At 31.8% G+C, this 16,987-nt stretch overlaps 1 protein-coding gene across 1 annotated transcript; it reads right to left on the minus strand.

The window, feature by feature from the left end:
- Positions 1–551: 551 nt before the first annotated feature.
- LOC111615056 (lamin Dm0-like) lies at positions 552–16,086 on the minus strand (the record flags this gene model as incomplete). Its single annotated transcript, XM_023356428.1, has 8 exons — positions 552–1,476; positions 3,625–3,747; positions 4,071–4,187; positions 4,268–4,372; positions 5,792–6,029; positions 6,458–6,678; positions 9,799–9,924; positions 15,874–16,086. Coding segments are annotated over 8 exons (1,185 nt in total), but the record flags the coding sequence as incomplete, so codon positions are not given.
- Between the last annotated feature and the right edge of the window lie 901 nt (positions 16,087–16,987).

The following is a 16,987-nucleotide window of genomic DNA, read 5'->3' on the forward strand; positions in this document are numbered from 1 at the left end:
AGAACTCGTAAAAATGATATCTCAAAGAATCAACACCATTATAAAACAAAAAGTTTGATTTGATCTGGTTTAATGGAATACGGCAACACAAAACCTGGGTGCTATGCCAACGGAGTCTTTTATGAGAAGCTAGCTCCTACTTAGGTGTTAGACACATAAAGATAAACCAACTCTATGTGGCCAACCCATTGGCAAAGAACACACCACCACTAATAGCGGTCAGTGGTTTCATTCACTCAACTGGTGGGATTAAAAGCAAAAATGGCAGGCAGAGTATCAGATTCTGTATGACACTGCAATCACAATTTCATATTAATGAATAGATTTCTCTATTGATTTCTAATGCCGTAGACCAATGAAGAAATCAATCCGAAATATAAATGCTTCTAACATAAAGTGCATTACAAAGAACTAGGTGAAGTTATTACGATAAAGCGCGCAACAGCATTTTATAACTGCTTGATCCTAAAGTTTGACTTTAACTTAAAGAACTTGTATAATTAAATCACATACCAATTTACAAATTAAAAAAACAATTTTCTAATCTTTTATTAAAAAGCTTTATTCCATAACATTGAAGTACAATTGATGATTTTGAAATAAAATGAATTTTTTTAACGCAGTGTTTACTGGTGAAAACTTATTAAAATGTCTGGGATGAATACAAGACACATTTTAAGACAATAATCGAAATACAGATGAGAATGGCACACTGTCGCTCTGACGGCAACAATTTCGAGCACCCGGTGGAACTGGAAATTTCGCCGCAGATCACGAAGACCAAATGTCGGCCCGGATAAATATTACAAAAATATATGAACGACTCGAGGGCTCGTGATGATGGAAAATTTTAACATAATTAATTTAGAAAAATGTGTAATCGTCATAAAAATCTAAATCAAAATAATTAATTTGTACAAAGAAAACAACAGATCCAATGGCAAAAAACAAGTAAATTAACTCACTCAAATTATTATATATAAAAAATAATAATAAAATTACATTTACAGTTTCTACACTAAAAATATTAACAATTTTTTTTGTGTTTTTATTTTATCCTGTGTTTTCTCTACCTGGTTTCATTTTTAAAACATCTGTTTTGCTAGTCTCGACCAAAACTAAGACAGGCAGTAATTTCCTGATGAAATTTAATGACTAAATAAAATGAATTTTGAATCGATAATAATTTTACCTGCCATAGTTATGTCGGAGTTAAGAGAACAGGAGGACGAAAATGAACGAGGGGGGCGTCGGGACAAAAATAAGTATGACGCGTGTCACGAGGAAGTAATTTATGAGATTTCTCGTTTGACAGAATTCACCAGTAATGTTGCACTGCTAGTAAAAACATCTGACAGGAAACTGTATGATGTGTAGATAAGCTCCTTCTCACTGAGGAGGAAACCATCGGAATATGCGTAACAAACTGGCTGATCACATGATGCTACACCGTTCTTGTGGGTTGTTTGGATCGCCCTGAAAACAAATTTTAATTTTAAGTTCAGAAATTTATAATCAAAATCACTTAGAATATAATATAAAACTTTCTCAAACATTTGGTGAAATATTTTACTTGCTTTCTGACTCCCATATTTAAAATTGATGTTTCCCCGATAATTGTTGCAAAATAAGCTATACATAAATACAAAGCCAGTAAAGTCAAACTTTGATTTAACACACCATCTCTCCACCTCCAAAACTGGACTAAACTAACTACGAGTGGCACAGAAATGCATTTCATGACGTTCTGAGTTTGTGAATGGTCATTTTGGGGACCTGTTACGCCATAGGCAAGACTTTTGCATTTTATTCGACAACAGATCATTTTCAGTGGATTGTAAAAGTCACTTCCAAGTGTATGCCACCATGACGTTTACTACTTTTGCAGCTGAAAAATTTCATAGCAATGAAACTCCAGAACAATTTGACACTTCTCTGAAAAACTGAGTCCACAATCAGTTATCTGTACCTATCTTAAACAATATGCCATTGTGTGCCCAGTAGCCGTACAAATAAAAAATCAGAAAAATGTGCTTTTCTAAATGTATTTTAATGGTAGCAAGCCTTTGTTGAGACGCCCTTAAATCCGTTAAAAGTCAGTTTGGTATGCTTTATGGGCAGATGGAATCATTGGCCCATATTTCTTTAAAGATGATGCCGGCCAGAATGTTACTGTCAATGGAGAGAGCTATAGAGCCATGATTGCTGACTTCTTTGTTCCTCAGTCGAATGGTATTGATGTGGCAGAGCTTAGTTTCAACAAGATGGCACAACATGCCACACCATCGCGGAAAACATTCCATGAGTAAATAATTTTGCATAATGGACCTATGAACTGGTCTCCACGATCGTGTGATCTCACACCTATGGATTACTTTCTTTGAGGATATGTGAAGTCACTAGTCTACGCTGATAAACCACAGACGTTGGACCACTTGGAAGTCAGCATTCGCTGCATTATTGCTGATATATGGCCCCAGTTGCTCAATAAAATGGTCGAAAATTGGACTTCCTGATTGTTCTTCATTCGAGTCAGCCGTGGTGCCCACATGCCCGAAATCATGTTTAAACACTAATGGCATAAAATTATCTTTTAAATAAAGACAATACCGTGGCCATTAACATTATTTTTATGTGTTTTTATTTCATTTTAAATTTGTATACCTCTAAAAAAAACACCCATTACATGCCAATTATCAAACATTATAGCTATTTCAAGTTTTGGTTGAAATCGGCTCCATTGTCGTGAACTAAAATTGCAAATTTATCAAAGAAAATACAAAGTGGAACCCATGGTTCTATGGGGTATACTTTTAAGCACTGCAGAATAAGCTTGTCAAATTCTGTGAAACATGTTTCCGAGCCTTCTCTTGTAAATGTGGCGCTATACCAATTATCTCAAACTGAAAATAATGTAGAGAAAGGGAGATCTACACTTTGAAACTCAAATTTAAACCCTCCATCATATTTGGCAATAATGTCATCTACAATGGAAAATTGTATATTTAGTAATTCATTGTTATCAAAGAATTCTCTATTTAATATTTATGAGTATTCATTGATACTTTGTACAGGTACTCTGTTTTTCATTTTTGATTCTTGTGCCCCTGGGTACCAGGTCTTTCTTCCCCATTGACCAAGTCCACAAAGCAAAAAGAACCAGGTAGTAAAGGATGGGCTTAACTATCCAAGACAGACTATCCATGAAAAATTCTTGGGAACTTTTCACTGTCCAGATTCAATCTCGAATGTGGTACCCCAAAGTGGTAGGTTGACATTTCAACTATCTTGACTAACTGGCCATCTTACAAAAGTGGTATTATTTATGGATGTGCTATACAAGTTTTGACTGTATTTTTAAATTTTAAAACATTAATTTCTACAAAAGAATTATGTATTGTAATTTTATTGATTTTTGTAAATTATTCTCCTATTAATATTCTTTTGATTTCTGTCCCTTTTCCCTTACTCAATTACTCAGAGAAAGTTTCAAGTTTCCTCACGTATTCTCAGGAATTATCTGAGAATATATAAACAAATTATTTAAATTCATTACTTAATAAAAATACATAATTATAAATTTCTATCAAGGAATTCTTTCATTATACTCAATTATATTCATACCTGTTGATGATATATATCTTCTCCTGTGACGTGAATTTGCTGATCGAATACGGAACCGGATTCCATTGTTCTTTCAGCAATAGAACTGTGCACCTTCTTCATTGTTTGCCTAATGGCCATTTCCTATTGATTTTATTTTTGAATTGAAAATGATTATTTGTATTAATTAATAAAACGACCAGTATAACAATAATGTATAAAATTATTCACTAAATTAGAAGAAATGTCTTCATTTTATCCTTTTTAAAATACCTTTGTCTTTAGGACGGAGTCAAACTTTTATTGGAAGTTACTCGTCGTCCAAGCAGAAGAGTTGCCTCTAATAAAAAGTTGACTCCACAAAAAAACTTGCATTTCAGTGTTTCGAAAAAGACAAAATATGAAAACGTTGCTTCTAATTTAGTAAAACAATTATTTAATTTATTAAAATACATTTGAAAATTTACCTCTCCATTATTATTCATTAGAGTAGTGATCATGTCTTCTCCAACAAACCATGTCTGACCTTTCATGACGATATCAGAAGGTGGGTTATGACTGGCACCACTTTCTGCACTCCAGACCTGAAGTATACAATCATTCATTTTGTACAATGAAATGTTTATTATTATTCATCTTAAACAAATTTCGTTTAAAAACTTACTGTAACGTATGTATTAGGTTTGATGACAATGCTTCTGTGGAATTTAAAATTAGTCTCTTTGTCGCCAGCGTGACGAATGATCTGCCATCCACCGATTGGAACTTCCTAAAATTAATTTTGTAAATTGATTAAAATGAATTTATTAATAATTTGACTTATTTGTATACCGTACATCATAATAATAAAAGAGGATACAAAGAATTGCATTAAATAATGAACAATTAAACTCTTGATTAGGGTAGTCCACCCTCCCTCAGATCACAAAACCAAGTAGTACTTTAAATAACAATGAATATGAGCTATATACTTATAAAATAATTTCATTTACAACACAACTAAATCCTGTCAATGGTATATCCATTCAAATTGGTGGAAATTCATCTACACCACTAATACATAGCCAGCATCACTTTCAATAATATAAAATATGGACAAACTGAACTAGGCATGAAAAGTATTTTAAAACAATTTGCTTATAACAATCAATTATTTATTGTGACATCATCACAATGCCAGGCTGCAATTTTTAATCATATTTTTAATTCATTTAATTTAAAATATATTCTCTCCCCACCTCCAATTACTAGTGACCAGTCCCCATACATCATACTTCTCCTTTAACAATAAGTCATGCCAGTTGTATATGTAATACATTTCAGGAGTAAATGTTTGAATTGATATAATGTGCCTTCCGATTTGCATTGGAAGTTCTTATATAGTTAACAATTCTACTTTAAATGAGAGACGTATATTCAATCTCCATGACGTAACACTGGAAGGAGAACCTTCAACTGTGAAATCTGATAATTCATTAATCAATTGATTAGTGAATTGATTAACCATAGATATAATAACAAATTATGAAGCAAGTGGAATCTTATAAAAACAATTTCTTAATCTTCTTCACAATCCAAGGAAATAGAAATGAAACATCAAAGAATAATATTCCTAACTGAATACTTATTGAATAGAATATGCCATTATTATATAAGCCAACTATTAGTGTTAAAATCTCTAAATTACTGATTTACATGATAAGCTATCACCAATATCTTATCAGTTAATTGCAATACAGATGGATTTGCCTTGCTTGAACGTATGTGATACTTTGATTTAACAAATGAAAACTGTATCACAGAAAATCTAAGTTTAGAAAATTTGCTTATCATTGAACTTTCAAATCACTCGACAACAAAATTGGAATGACATTAGGTTGCAGTTTTGCCATTCTCGGATGAAACAAATGCTCTCGTGCACGCTTGGAACTGCTGTTGAGTCGTATTCTGACATATTGCAAAAACATTTACACTACTGACAAATCTTGTCCTAGTATGTTTTGCGAATGACAAAGTGTCGGCAACTGTTATGTTGTGTAAACCAATCTTAAATATTTGCAAATATTTAAATACAGGATGTTTCACATATTTTAGACAAGAAAGATTAAATGATTATTTATTCAAATTTAATGTGTAAAGAATTATGAGAAAGAATATAGAATAATATTAGTGAAAATATAATACTTACTTTGTTTCCTTTATTGAATAATTTCACATATTTTCCCTCCATGTCATGCTCGAATATTTCAACATCGCCCTTTGCCGATGCGGAAACCTGATGGTCACTAGAACTCTTGTGCTCGCACTGACTCATTATGGTGCGCTTACGTTTCGTGCCCCGCATCGGTGTTCGTCTGACAGGCGTGCTGCGGCTCTGAGCTACGACTTCGGATATATTGGGACTTTTGGTAACCGAAATGTTTAATCTAAAAAGAAATAAAAGATTTAACTTTCTGCATTATTTTATCATATAGACATATACACTAGTGACTCAATATAAAATGCTATGATAAAATGTGAACATGACCATAACACAATAAACCCGTGAACTGCAACTTATCATTCCTCTTTGTATTCCATTGCTTTTATTTGATCTTATCGTATACCGTCGAGTTAAATGGGCAGTTGACAAGTTCACAATAAACTGGCATAATTTGCATTATTTTGTATTCATTGCCGGTAAACACTGCTTCAGTCATCGTGATATGGCAAAAGCCAAAACAAAACAGATTTTACAAAGTATCCGAATAAGGTTAATGATAAGTCAATAAACAGAAAGACATGACAGGGTATATTAAGTCACCAGTGTGTAGATGAGTAAAATCTAATTAGTATTTTTATACTTTGTCATTACCTTGATTCTTCACCTTCCAGAAGTTTTCTGTAAGCAGCAATTTCCAAGTCCAAAGCAACCTTGATGTCTAACAGATCCTGATATTCTTGCAGCTGACGCTCCATCTGTTCTCTCAGCACTTTCAGTTCTTCCTCTTTTGCCTGTAGAGCTGCCTGATGCCACTCTCGTTCTTGTTCCAGAAGACGTTCCAGGTCTCTGACTCTACTTTGCAACGAGGCATTCTGCATTAAAATAATTGCTTTCAATTAATTTGTATATATTTCTTGAAAACAAACTATACACTAAAACTCAAAAAATGTCACACAACTGGCCACATCAGAGAGCACAAACTCAACACCAACTACCGATGGGTTGACGGTTTTATCCTTTCTGCCACCAGCGAGTCCAGGTGCCACAAAATGTACTGATGAATGACTCTATAACACCTGTTAGAACCACTCGAAAACCATTTGGCCTAGAGTTTTTCGTCCAGAATTTTTAAAATTATTTAACCCGTCGGCACGCGCCTAGTGTCGATTAGGCACCAATCGATTTTTAATTAGTTCGTGTAAAAATCCTAATTGTATGAAAAATCTGAAAAAATTATTACCTGTCTAATTTTTCTTCAATTTTACGATGCGCAATTCAGTTTTTGCTTAAAGCGTCTCATTTTTTTTATTTAATTATTGGTGCCGAATCGGCACTATGGCGCGCGTGATCTCGGATTTCAATTTTCAAATTTCCCGCCAGTCGCTGTTACTAAAAATAGCTGCAGCTACGGCGCGCGCTTCTTCGCTTATAATCGCGTTATTATAAAGCGAATAACTTCTAAAAAACTGAAATTTGACCGAAAATAATTTAATTTCTTTCATTGGTATTTTTTAATCATTTTATAAAGTTTTATGACACCATCACATTTCCCTGAGTGGAAGTAACCAATTTGTTAACCATTTGACCCTCGGCTGACAGAGAAGGAAGTTTTTGAAAACAAAGTAATAGAGCGTTTAGCAGTTTGTTGTTTTTCACAGTGGAAGACTAGTAAGTTTATATAATAGACTCTAGTAAGACTTATTAGAGTCTATTATTTTCCAGAGAATAAATAATAGAGTTGAAAAATAGCACAATTCCGTGAAATTTAACAAATCTGATGTCAATAAAGGAAAGTTGAAGTTATTTATAGTGAGTTGATATTTTATAAGTTTAGTTTTTGCATTTATAAATCAAATTTTAAAAAATATAAATTTTTTATTTAAATAAATTTAAATAAAAAAATAGAATTTTTATTATTTAAATATAAATTCTATATTTTAACAAGTATTTTATACTGTTAGATAGTAGAGAAATCGAGTATTTAAGCATTTACTGTATATCAGTAAAAATAAAAAAATTGCGTTAATTTGGTTTATATATTTTGCCGTTACATTGCGCATGTAAGCTTTAAACTACAGTCAGAAATATATATTATTTTTATATGAATTTATTAATTATAATAAACATACATTATGTCTAAAATTTAATTAAAATAGCACTCTCTAATTAACATCTTAAATGAAGAAGTAATTAAATCGGGTCCCGCCGCCATCTTAAATAACGCGCGACGGTAAATAATCGATTTTGAGCGCGTCGCGTTGAATCAAATTAAATAATTTATAAAAATTAAAATAATAAGTATGTTTACAAAATAATTGACTATATCTATTCGCAATAGTACTGTAAAACACATCGTACTTATAGTTTAGCATTTCTGATAACAATTAATTAATTTTTGAATTTTTTTATATTTTATATATAAAATGCGAATAAAAAAACATAAATGCGTAAAACTTAATTTAAAAAATATCTGCAACTTCAGAAAACACATATATATTATAATCTATCAAAAAAAGTTAGTTAATAATAATTAAAATCGAGAAAAAAAATAAAACTTTCGAGGTAAAATAATTTCTGTGGTAAAAAGTGAGGTAAGCGATCACGTGACGCCCGTCTCCCCATCGTCTATAACCAAAACGGCCGAGGGTGAAATAAAAGCGAAAACATCAGTAGAAGTAAAAACAAACATCGGCGCGTATCTAGGACTATATATTTGAACGGGAGCGAAGATGAAACACGACACTTTGTAATTTATGATAATTACCTTCTAATATTAAAAAATTAAAATCATCAAAAAATTATAACAAAATTAAAATTTTTTGACTAAACTCGACTACAAACATATCTTAGAACTGGATTAAAGTAAAAGTACCCGTTTTTCGACGCTAAATTTTTATTAATTAATTTTTTAAATTGGTGCCTATTTGACCGAGCGCGCGTAATTTAAATTTGACGGAGCACGCGCGTGCCGACGGGTAATTAAGTTTCAAAACAAATTTTGAATTGTTAAGCTTAGAATAGAACAACAGCTTAACCCACTAACTTTAGATCAAATTCCATACTATACAAATCAATAACAACTGTACATTTTAAAGGTTTAGTATCTCCATTTACTATAATTATACATTACAAAATTGTAAAACCAACTTTCAATTAGTTCATTCAATCTTTAACACTTAAGGTTGTCATTCATTTAAATGAGAAAAAATACTCAATTTAAAGTAACAAGTAGAAATTACAATGAAACTAAATGTCATTCCCAAATTTAATATGGTATGTGTTAGCCATTTAACTCCAATTACTTGCAATCAACATGCAATTTGAAATTGCACAATTTCATTTCTGCAAGTGTCGGACAGAAGAAAGTTGGAACGAATAAGATTAATAAATCTTAAGAGTTATATTTGTCGGTCGATACGAGAATACTTAATGTTGTTTCAGTATTAAATTATAAAATGTAAATTAAACTTTTAAGAATATATATTTTATCTATAAATATATGCTTCTTTAAAGCAGAACTTTCACCTCTCAACACATTTAAGATAACAGAGACCTCAAGCTTTAAATCTTTACATATATCTAAGAAACTATCAGCTTTGAGAACCAACGGTTCTCAAAGTACAATCCAAGGACCACTAGCAGTGTGTGTGCCAACCTAGTCACTAGTCACTTTTCCAAAATGTAATATCGTATGCCATTTAACCAGAGAAAACATACTCGTGCATCACATATATCTTATTTTAATTTATTGGACAGAAAACATTATGGTATGTATATAAGATGATAATTAGAAGATTAGACAAGGGCAGAGGTGATCCACATTTTGTCTGTAATTTGGTTTAAGTGGTCTGCAGGTCTAATAAGTTTGAGAATCATCATTTTAGAGTAATACTTGAAAAAACATCATGAGAACAACACATAAATCATCTTAAAAACTGCATTATTTTTGATTCTATCCATTTTTAATTTCAATAAATAAATAACCAACATACCTGCGTTTCCAAATCTGCCAATTTTGAAGTGAGCGACTCTGCACGGGTCTTGAAGGTTCTCAGTTCATCGCGAACGTTATGAGAACTATTAGTGTACTGATCCACTAACTTCTGCAGATCTGTCATCTGAAAGAGTAATGATAAGGTTTAAAATAATTAATAATGTACGCTATGACCTAAATAATTTCTCCAACAGTTAAAATACTGGTCCTTGAAGCACAATTAACACAATATACATTTTATTAAAATATTACAATTTGTTTTCAAAAATTTAACTTCAATCTACATTCTTTGCATTGTAAAGCCTCGTGAATGGTTTAAATCTAAAATTATGCAAATAAGTGTTGACATATTTTATCCTGCAATATCTCATTTGCACACGATAAAACATTAACTCATTTTTCTGTCCAGTAAAGATGGCAAAAATATAATTTATTTTTAAACTCTTTCTGCCATGTAGGCACTAAGCAGGCCCATTTTTAGTCAGCCCACTAGTTAGATCATGGTCCAACTTATCTGAATGGATGGCCCCTGAAAACTCCCAAGGATTTTCAATCCATCTGGATTTGATTCTGGTCCCCAGAGTGGTAGATGAAGTTTTAACATCCCATTCATCCGGCCGTCAACATGTGTAATCAATGTACATAGGAGGGCAATACGAGGCACATCAGTAAGATAATGAAATATGATACTAAAAGCTTTAGTTTTATTGCATAACAAGGTTTTGTTTACACTAATTACTTGACGACCAGTCAGATTTTGAGACAGTTTTCCATCTTGTGGTCAACCCATGCATTAACGTCAATGCAAACCTGGAGCATATCTAAAGTTCTCTAAGTGCTCCAAACATTGTCCTACCACTTTTGATGCAACCTGTATATCGACATTTACACAAAATACAGATAATTGGAAATCCTACTCTCGCTACAACTCGACCCTTGACTTCTGGATTATCAATCGGTTTTATATGTCTCCGTAACCCGTATAAATGTATTAAGCATTGTTTCAAAATCATGCAAATAAAGCTATATAAAAAGATCTTTTATTTACAAGTATGAAGCAGATGAAAAGTCCCCAACACGTTTGTCCCTTTTATGTGTCACTCAGTAGGGAATAAACAGTAAATTAAACTATCAATATTATTTGTGAAATTTTTTAACATTAGTGCGAAAAATAACACCTTTACAATGGAAAACAGTTATAAAATTTTAAAAACATGTCGCATATTATGATACAAATAGTATAGTGTATATATCCACATACATAAAGACACTTGAGAATCAATTCTAAACGTGCCGTATAAGGAAATCGTACTAGCTTGCATACATTTATTCATATACACACAAACATTCATGAATTATTAAGGAATTTTAAATGCATTTTGTCCTCGATACCATATAGACCAGATCCATTAACCGTAAACAATAACCCAACTTAAAAGGAAGATCATACGTACCTTCAACTAATTCAATATCACTACTCTAAACCTTCATTCTAGTATTAAGCCACTATTGTACGTGCTGCCGATAATACATTGTGAGTATATAAATAAAACTGGAACCGTTCCATACTCTACGTTAGACCATGGCACCTTTCCAAAGTAGCTTGCATATCTCAAATAATTTCTAAAGCTTGAAAGTGCATGTATATAGCTTCAATTTTATTTTCTTTACTAATCTCATTAACGATCGTTGTGAAGAAATGAAAGAAAGTCTGCAATCCAGGGTAAAACCTTTGTTTCCCGACGACAAAAATTCTCTTTCGAAGAAACTCGGAATGAATTTTAAAGCTAAACATCTGATTATAGGAATTTACAGCATTCTCCAAATGCCAAAAATGCTAACAAGCTATCAGTAAGTATAGTTTTCTTTTGTTAAAATAAACACTCAAATTGATAAGTATTTTTTGTTAATTGATCCGTAGACAAATCTAGCCGAAATATTGAAGACGACAACATTCAAATTTACTTACTTATTTCTTTTAATTACCAGTAACTACTGTACTTTAACATGTAATAATACACAACTCACTTTTAAGAAAAGAAGTAAAACAAAAAGACAGACAAACAGCTGCGTCATATCTATGTACATTCATCTTTAATTTTGTTGGCACGTTTGTTCCACGAAATCGTCACATGAAGTGAAGATGCACAAATGAAGACTACCGTCGATACGAAAAACATGGAATCGCAAAACCAATCCCCCTAACCCCTATATAAACCTTAGATTCGATTTATACAGTTTCTATTTACACAAGACTTTTGTGAAACAAATTACTATATAAATTAAGATTAGATGTAACAATAATATGTTAGTAATTCATAAAACTGATACTTAATTTAAGAACTTTGGCAAAAATTGAAGGTGAAGATACCCAACCCATTAAACAACCGTGTTCTGGCATTAAAATTCTTTAATAAATACAAATTATAAAAGCAAGTACTTTCAACAGCTTGTTGCCATGTTCGTCAGCCAAGAGATTTTATCAAAATGGAATCTAAGAGATCATATAAAGCTTTATTTCCGTAAATGATTAAATGCTATTTGACACAAATTGTCGTAAAGTATCAAACCCAAATACCAAGACTAGCATTTTAAGGAACAATACTCCAAAAAGATCAACGGGTGGTTTATTCAGGACTCTCTTGCTGCTATTAGTAAGAATTCTCAAATAAATATGGTTCTCTAATCTGTAGTATTTTAGTAAGGACACCTCCAACTGCAAAATGTTGTAATTACGTTCCAACACCTTCTTGGTCAGTTCTACAGCCTTGAATTCATCTGCGAGCATTACGAAAAAATTATATAATTTGTTTTCTCCAAGCATAAATACATATTCTTGTCATTAGAGGATTTTGCATAAAAATAACTGATTTAATAAACAGGGTGAGACTGTGTTTCTGAAAATACAACCAATATGTAACAAAAATGGGGCCTAAGTATGGCCAAGATTGAATAAATACTAATTTCTTTCTTTTTTTAGTGTTATTCTCTATTCCCACAATATACAGTACCTTCTACTATATATTCTTACTGTATATCCCCACCGTAGATACAGACTATAGCTCCATTTGCACCAAAAGTTACAAGGATAAATACAAGCTAGTCCTACACATAAGGACAAATTTATTAAAAAATTTTAATGCCAAAAGACAGTGTGTTAGTTTGATATCAAATGTAACTACAAGTTTAGGAAAAGATAAATTTATCCTTGATTTCTTCATAACAGACAATGTAATATTGCTGTTATTACATTACATACTTAATACTCTTACCAAACTTCAATTTATTATTAAACATTTTTGATTAGATAATTTTAACCTTATTTTTATACATAATCATCATTTATGTATTAAGATGCTCAATGGTTTCTAAGGGCACACCCAGTGCCGTAACTATCCATTCCTGTGCTCTGTGCAAGAATTTGCATTTAGGCCCCTTAATTAATTAGGTTTGGGAAAATAATAAAATAAATACATGCGTTTTGAACCACCCTTCCAAGTGGGCCCTGTGCGGGTGCACCTGTTGCACCTTCCTAGTTACGGCACTGAGCACACCCACACCTAACGGTCAAAAATGCTTAGAGCATAGTTTGGCTTTATTCGGTTTCGAAGTAGGAATGGGAGCTTCCTATTTATTGTATTATAATAAACGCCTTTTGACCTTCTTATGTTTAGTAGAGTTTGTCTCGAGCCAACATGTGAAATGCAGTGTAATGTCGAAAGTTTAGTTGGCACTAGACAATTTCTATGTACAGTAACTTTAATAGGAAAGAATATTCAAATAAAAGGATAATTAAGTTATAATTGTACATAAAAAACAATATTTTAAGTAACTAACCATATCTAATTTTTTGATGATTAAATAAATCTTATACAATTTAATATATCTTTTTTATTCTTTCTGCACAAGTGCACTAACGGCTTTATCAAACAAGTAGCGGCTTTGGCCGAGTTGATGAGAAGGGACTCGATTCAAACACATGCCAAAATTTACAACAGCATTATTTGAAACAGAATATAGAATACCCAATAATGTGAATGACAGTTCTTTCCTGAAGTTAACAGGATTTATTTATTTATTTATCCTTATGATAAAAATCATTGTTTAATGTTCCAAATGTTATAATTTTTTGGATAGAAATAACAAAGTGAAAACAAAAAGTACAGCAACTGCAAGCTAATAGAATAACAAATACACTGTGCATACGAGCTAATTATTGTGCAGGGGTTGTTCAAATCGGCAGTGTTACGAGGCACATCCAGAAAATAAGTATTTGTGTATATCTCCCATGTATTTTGGCAATATCAAGGTCACATATGCACATTTACTTCTACTCAAGAACAGAATAACCAAGCTATATATTTTTTTTTTATGTTGAGGATCGCTAAACACCGATTATCATGTTCAAAACAACCGAGCAGTCCACCAGTTGGGAAGAAGATACAATTGGTAATTAGGTTTTTGAATGTGAGGAGTGTTCAACCACACAAAATTTACAGACTAAATGTGATAAGTGAAGGTATTGTGAGAATGTTTAACAGTGTTCATGACAAAGATTGCATGGCCAGCCATCTCTAGTCAATAAAGGCTTGCTGCACAATGTCAAAGAGAAGATTTGTTCCATTACAGTTAACAATTTCTGATTTCTCTAATATTTCCTGACATTTTAAGATCTTTGTAGCATGATTTAATTGAAATTGTGACTAAATACTTGCACTTCAGCAAGCCATGTTCGAGATTGGTGCCAAAAATTATAGCTGACTTTCCAAAAACAAAATGCATGAGATCGGCCTTAGAACTTTCACAGCACTATGAAGCAATATGAACAGCACACAATACACAAAACTTTCATAGGGAAATAAAGGGGAATAATATGGATTTTTGAAAAGAATTATCACTGGTGATGAAAGGGGAATTTGCTACGTAACACCAGAAAGCAAACAATAATCACTGCAATGTCCAGAAATGGTTTGTCACGGGTGGCAAAATTCTATGAACGAAATATCTGCAATTTAGTGCTAATTTGCATGGTGATTATGTTGAAAAGTAGATGAATCGTGTATAATTTAATGGTAATTAAATAATTTTTCTTTCAATTGCCCACTTTTCTAAATAGCTGAACGGTACTTACTTTCTGGACATGCCTCATAAAAGAAAAACAAATCAAAATGGACCAGAAAACTACTATTTTAGCAATTTTTACATCTTTGTGTTTTATAAAGGGAACAAATTCAAAGTTATAATACACTTATAACAAAGACTCTTACTTATAATGCAAAATCTTGGCAGTGTGACTGTGAACATTGCATATCCCTACACAAATACACACACAAAAAAAATTAATGCTAAAAAATAAATGTGTAGCACATATTAAGTTTGCACATTTCTCGTTTCATTTAGCAGGACCATTTACTTGCAAAATGAACAAAATTGGTTCAGATAAGGGTAGATTTAGACAAGCAAAAGTGCAGTCTTCAAGAGCTAAAACATTAACAAAATTTCATTCTGAAAGGAATTACGGTAATGTTTCATGACGAACAAATGTCAATCTGATATTTAATCCTAACATATTAGTATTAAACCTCATATTTTATAACAAATCTACCATTGGATTAAAATGTTAAGATATTTTTAAAATTGAATAATAGATTTCCTCAAATAAATTGCTCTCTTTTAGCCATTTCTTATAGTTCTGAGTAGTATTGAACTATGATAAATGTTGGAAAGTGTGCAATAGATCCATATATTACAGGAAATTCTACTATCTATAAGCACTTTAATTAAAAATTTTCACAGAGGAATGAATTGTCCTGCTTTAAACCAAAGCATTCAATAAAATGAGTATCTTGTCGGTACAAACTTACATTAATATGGCTTAAAGACAACTTTCAAACATCAAAAACATTTAAAAAAATAAATATACCAATGTATTTTAAACTTTCTGAACATTTATTACATCTAAATATATTACAACACTAAAAAAATTAACATTAATCCCATTTAATTAACTGTTGTTTATCTTACAATAAGACATTTTGTGTGTTTCTTACTTAAAATAAAAATTGCTCCGTACCTTTGTTTCGTATAAATTTTCAATTTCCTCTCTGTTTACTTTCATTTGAACTTCGTACTGTTCCCGAAGTTCTTTCAAAGTATCGGTCAGCTGCTGTTCGTAGTGTTCTTTCAGTCGGTCGTCTATCTCGGAGATTTCGGTCTGTCTGCATATTTTGGTTTCGGAAATTTCCTGAAATATAAACAAATTCGTATAAATTAGCTTAAAATGAAAGTTTTGTGCACACGTTTAATTCCGACGAAAATAAATATACATTATATATTAAAGATTTACATGTACAGGAGAAAAAAAATCCGATTATAAGAGTCAAACCAAATGAATAAGAAAGTACGGAAAAATTTCTGAGCCGTTTTAATCATTAGAAATTTGTTTACTACATAAATTGATGGAAAATAAAAAATGTTTAATATTTTTGGTGTTGCACTAGCAATAGAAAAAAAAAACAAGGGAATTGTAGTGAAATGACATGACTGTTTCTTGTTACTTAAGCATGTTCCATTGAGAATATACATGCCGCAATATTGTCTGCATGGAAATTATTGACTTTTGGATTTAAGCAAGCTTGCATAAAACATTATTTAAAACCACAAATTTATCAAAAAACAAACAATAGAAGTTAATTTCCATAATCAATTTTGTCATTACCCAAATTCTGAACTGTCTTGTGAACATTTAAAATTTTCATCCATTGGTTGAAAGTGTACAAATGTATGAATTTCAAATAAGAGAAGTACGGGTATCCCTCATATAACATGATCTGAAAATTGGGGATATTCCCTATACAACACCGTTTCCATTTTCGTTCTAACGCAGTTCGAGAACTTCGGAAATCCTCTGTACAAAATTTCACACTTTTAAGTACAAACTCCATCATTCAATGTTTTTTCCTTCAAGTAAGCACGTGTGTCGTCTCAAATTTACCCATAGAATTTAGAATATTGAAATTTTCAATTTATCCTGTACCTTTCATTGGGTTTACTTTAATGGAAACTGACAGTGCAATTTTTTTCTTCCCTGTCCAGTCTTTTGTATTGACCGTGTGTCGTCACCGTTGCCTTCAGACTTTAGCATTTAAGATTGTCACAGTGTTTTCTTTTTATACATTAATTTTTGT

The sequence above is a fragment of the Centruroides sculpturatus genome, unplaced genomic scaffold (assembly GCF_000671375.1).
Source record: "Centruroides sculpturatus isolate CEXI.00-Female unplaced genomic scaffold, Cexi_2.0 scaffold2353, whole genome shotgun sequence".
In the NCBI taxonomy this organism is placed as follows: Eukaryota; Metazoa; Arthropoda; class Arachnida; order Scorpiones; family Buthidae; genus Centruroides; species Centruroides sculpturatus.